The sequence below is a fragment of the Tachysurus fulvidraco genome, chromosome 8 (assembly GCF_022655615.1).
Source record: "Tachysurus fulvidraco isolate hzauxx_2018 chromosome 8, HZAU_PFXX_2.0, whole genome shotgun sequence".
NCBI lineage: Eukaryota > Metazoa > Chordata > Actinopteri > Siluriformes > Bagridae > Tachysurus > Tachysurus fulvidraco.
This window is the reverse complement of record NC_062525.1, coordinates 1,133,880-1,136,379: the sequence shown is the minus strand read 5'-3', so window position 1 is coordinate 1,136,379 and position 2,500 is coordinate 1,133,880. Positions and strand designations below refer to the sequence as shown.

Sequence of the window (2,500 nt, the reverse complement as noted above, 5' to 3'; positions counted from 1 at the left end):
CGTCTGTAATATAAAACACAGACCTGAGGTAGACTGAGATACGTCTGTAATATAAAACACAGACCTGAGGTAGACTGAGATACGTCTGTAATATAAAACACAGACCTGAGGTAGACTGAGATACGTCTGTAATATAAAACACAGACCTGAGGTAGACTGAGATACGTCTGTAATATAAAACACAGACCTGAGGTAGACTGAGATACGTCTGTAATATAAAACACAGACCTGAGGTAGACTGAGATACGTCTGTAATATAAAACACAAACCTGAGACACTACACTAACATTAAAAAATTTCCTCTTTTATTTACAATTCTCAAGCTCACTGAGGCTCATTTTCTGCTCATCAGTCGTCGATTACTGAAGAGGAATCCAGCAGACCGGCACGAGACGACAATATGGCGCAACCAATCGTGATACTGTTATATGATTGGCTATTAGCGTATCACTCCCTGCGTTGCTAGGTTACCAGAGAGCAAGTGCCTTTGTTCACAACCTGTTTTCTTCAGACGAATAATAAAAAATATCGAACACATTTTATATTGATATTGATCACGTACCTATCGCGATACATATCGTTATCGTTTTATCGCCCAGCCCTAACTTAAACCATCCCAGATCAGATTACTGATCATGTTAGTGTGAACAGACACACACTGTGTTTTAATCCAGGAGTAATTAATGTAAAAAATTTGTCCTCTTTTCATCTTTGGTCTGTCTCTGATCATGAAATGTGTGCGTGTGTGTGTGAAGGAGAGAAAGAGAAAGTGAGAGACCGAGACCTGGTCCGAGGTTCTTGGTGTATGTGATCAGGTCCTCCATGCTCTCCACCACTTCAGCGACGGTCAGATACTCCAAAATACCTTTACACACACGGATGATTTTACGCACCTGAGACCCACAAACAGCAGCAATCAATTAGTTCCTCTGTATTAAAGTGTGTATGTGTGCATGAGTGTGTGTGTGTGTGTGTGTGTGTGTGTGTGTGTGTGTGTGTGTGTGTACCTCAGCTTCATCAAAGGTGAGCAGAAGGTCCGAGGTTCCTGATAAAATACCGCGTGAGCCGTCGATGAGATAATCCCGAGCGGGGACGGAGTACGGGTCAGACTTCAGCATCTGAGCTGCCTGGACCAGCTTAGTGCATGCATTCTCCACTCTACACACACACACACAGTCACCCACACACACACAGTCACCCACACACACACAGTCACCCACACACACACACACACACACAGTCACACACACAGTCACCCACAAACACACACACACACGATCATGTTTTCGTGTTATACATGTAAGAGTAATGTCTGTTGTCTGAATCAGAAACATTAATACAGATGAATGTGATGTGAAACTGAACATCTGACGTCTTTGTTCTCTTATAAACTTTACTCTCACTCTGCTTTACAGTCAAACACAGCTAATGTACACATTAATGATATTACTATTTATAAAGCTCTTGTGTCTGTGATCCATATATAAAGTACACACACACACACACACACACACACACACACACACACACACACACACACAGACCATGGCACTTAACATGCCATTCCTGACCTTTACCACAACTAAAACAGACAGACTGTCTTAGTGTGTGTGTGTGTGTGTGTGTGTGTGTGTGTGTGTGTATTTATATCTTGCTGGGGACTAAATGCTCTGACAGTTGGGAGATTTCTCTGCTCCCTAAAAGGAAAACCAGATTTATTTGCACACGTGTGTAACGGTTGAAGTTTCTTACTTTATGAATGCAGGAGGCATGTCTCTCCTCATGATGGCATCCTCTGTAGTCTGCACTGTATCCTTCCCCACCTGTACACACACACACACACACACACAAACACACACATTCAGTTGAAACTAAATATACAGTTATATTAATATTAGTTCAACACTTTATAATAAATAATTCTGTGTAATGATGGTGTGTGTGTGTGTGTGTGTGTGTGTGTGTGTGTGTGTGTGTGTGTGTGTGTGTGTGTGTGTGTGTGTGAGAACGTCCATGTTTCACACACTCCGACAGTGTCAGCACTCAGTGTTCGGTGTGTTTAATACCAGAAGAAAACTGTGTCTGGTTTGACGGTGAGGTCATAAACGTGGCAGGCATCCAAGTTAAAACAAGGAAGAGCGTGTACACAACAACACACACAACAACACACACACACACACACACACACAAAATACACTCACACACAAACTCACACACAACACACACACAATAAACTCACACACACTTCACACACACAATACACTCACACACACAAACTCATACACACAACACACACACACACAACACACTTACACACTACACACACAATAAACACACAATAAACTCACAAACACACAACACACACAATACACACAATACACACACACACACAATAAACTCACACACACACACACAAACACACACACACACACACAATACACAGGTGTAGGATTTCAGCTGTAAGTGTATTAGTTGTACAGTGAGAGTAATCAGTGTGAGT

At 42.0% G+C, this 2,500-nt stretch overlaps 2 protein-coding genes across 2 annotated transcripts in view; both read right to left on the bottom strand.

Annotated features, from left to right (window-relative positions):
- exoc7 (exocyst complex component 7) overlaps positions 1-2,500 on the bottom strand; it is a 35,168-nt gene that overhangs the window by 2,700 nt on the left and 29,968 nt on the right. The window lies entirely within an intron of this gene.
- Positions 1-2,500, bottom strand: part of vclb (vinculin b) — a 26,200-nt gene that overhangs the window by 14,364 nt on the left and 9,336 nt on the right. Inside the window, exons 2-4 of the mRNA XM_027133961.2 lie at positions 1,753-1,823; positions 1,008-1,158; positions 785-893 (exon numbers count right to left, since the gene is read on the bottom strand). Of these exons, the coding sequence (XP_026989762.1) occupies positions 785-893; positions 1,008-1,158; positions 1,753-1,823 (331 nt within the window). The remainder of the gene's footprint in view (positions 1-784; positions 894-1,007; positions 1,159-1,752; positions 1,824-2,500) is intronic.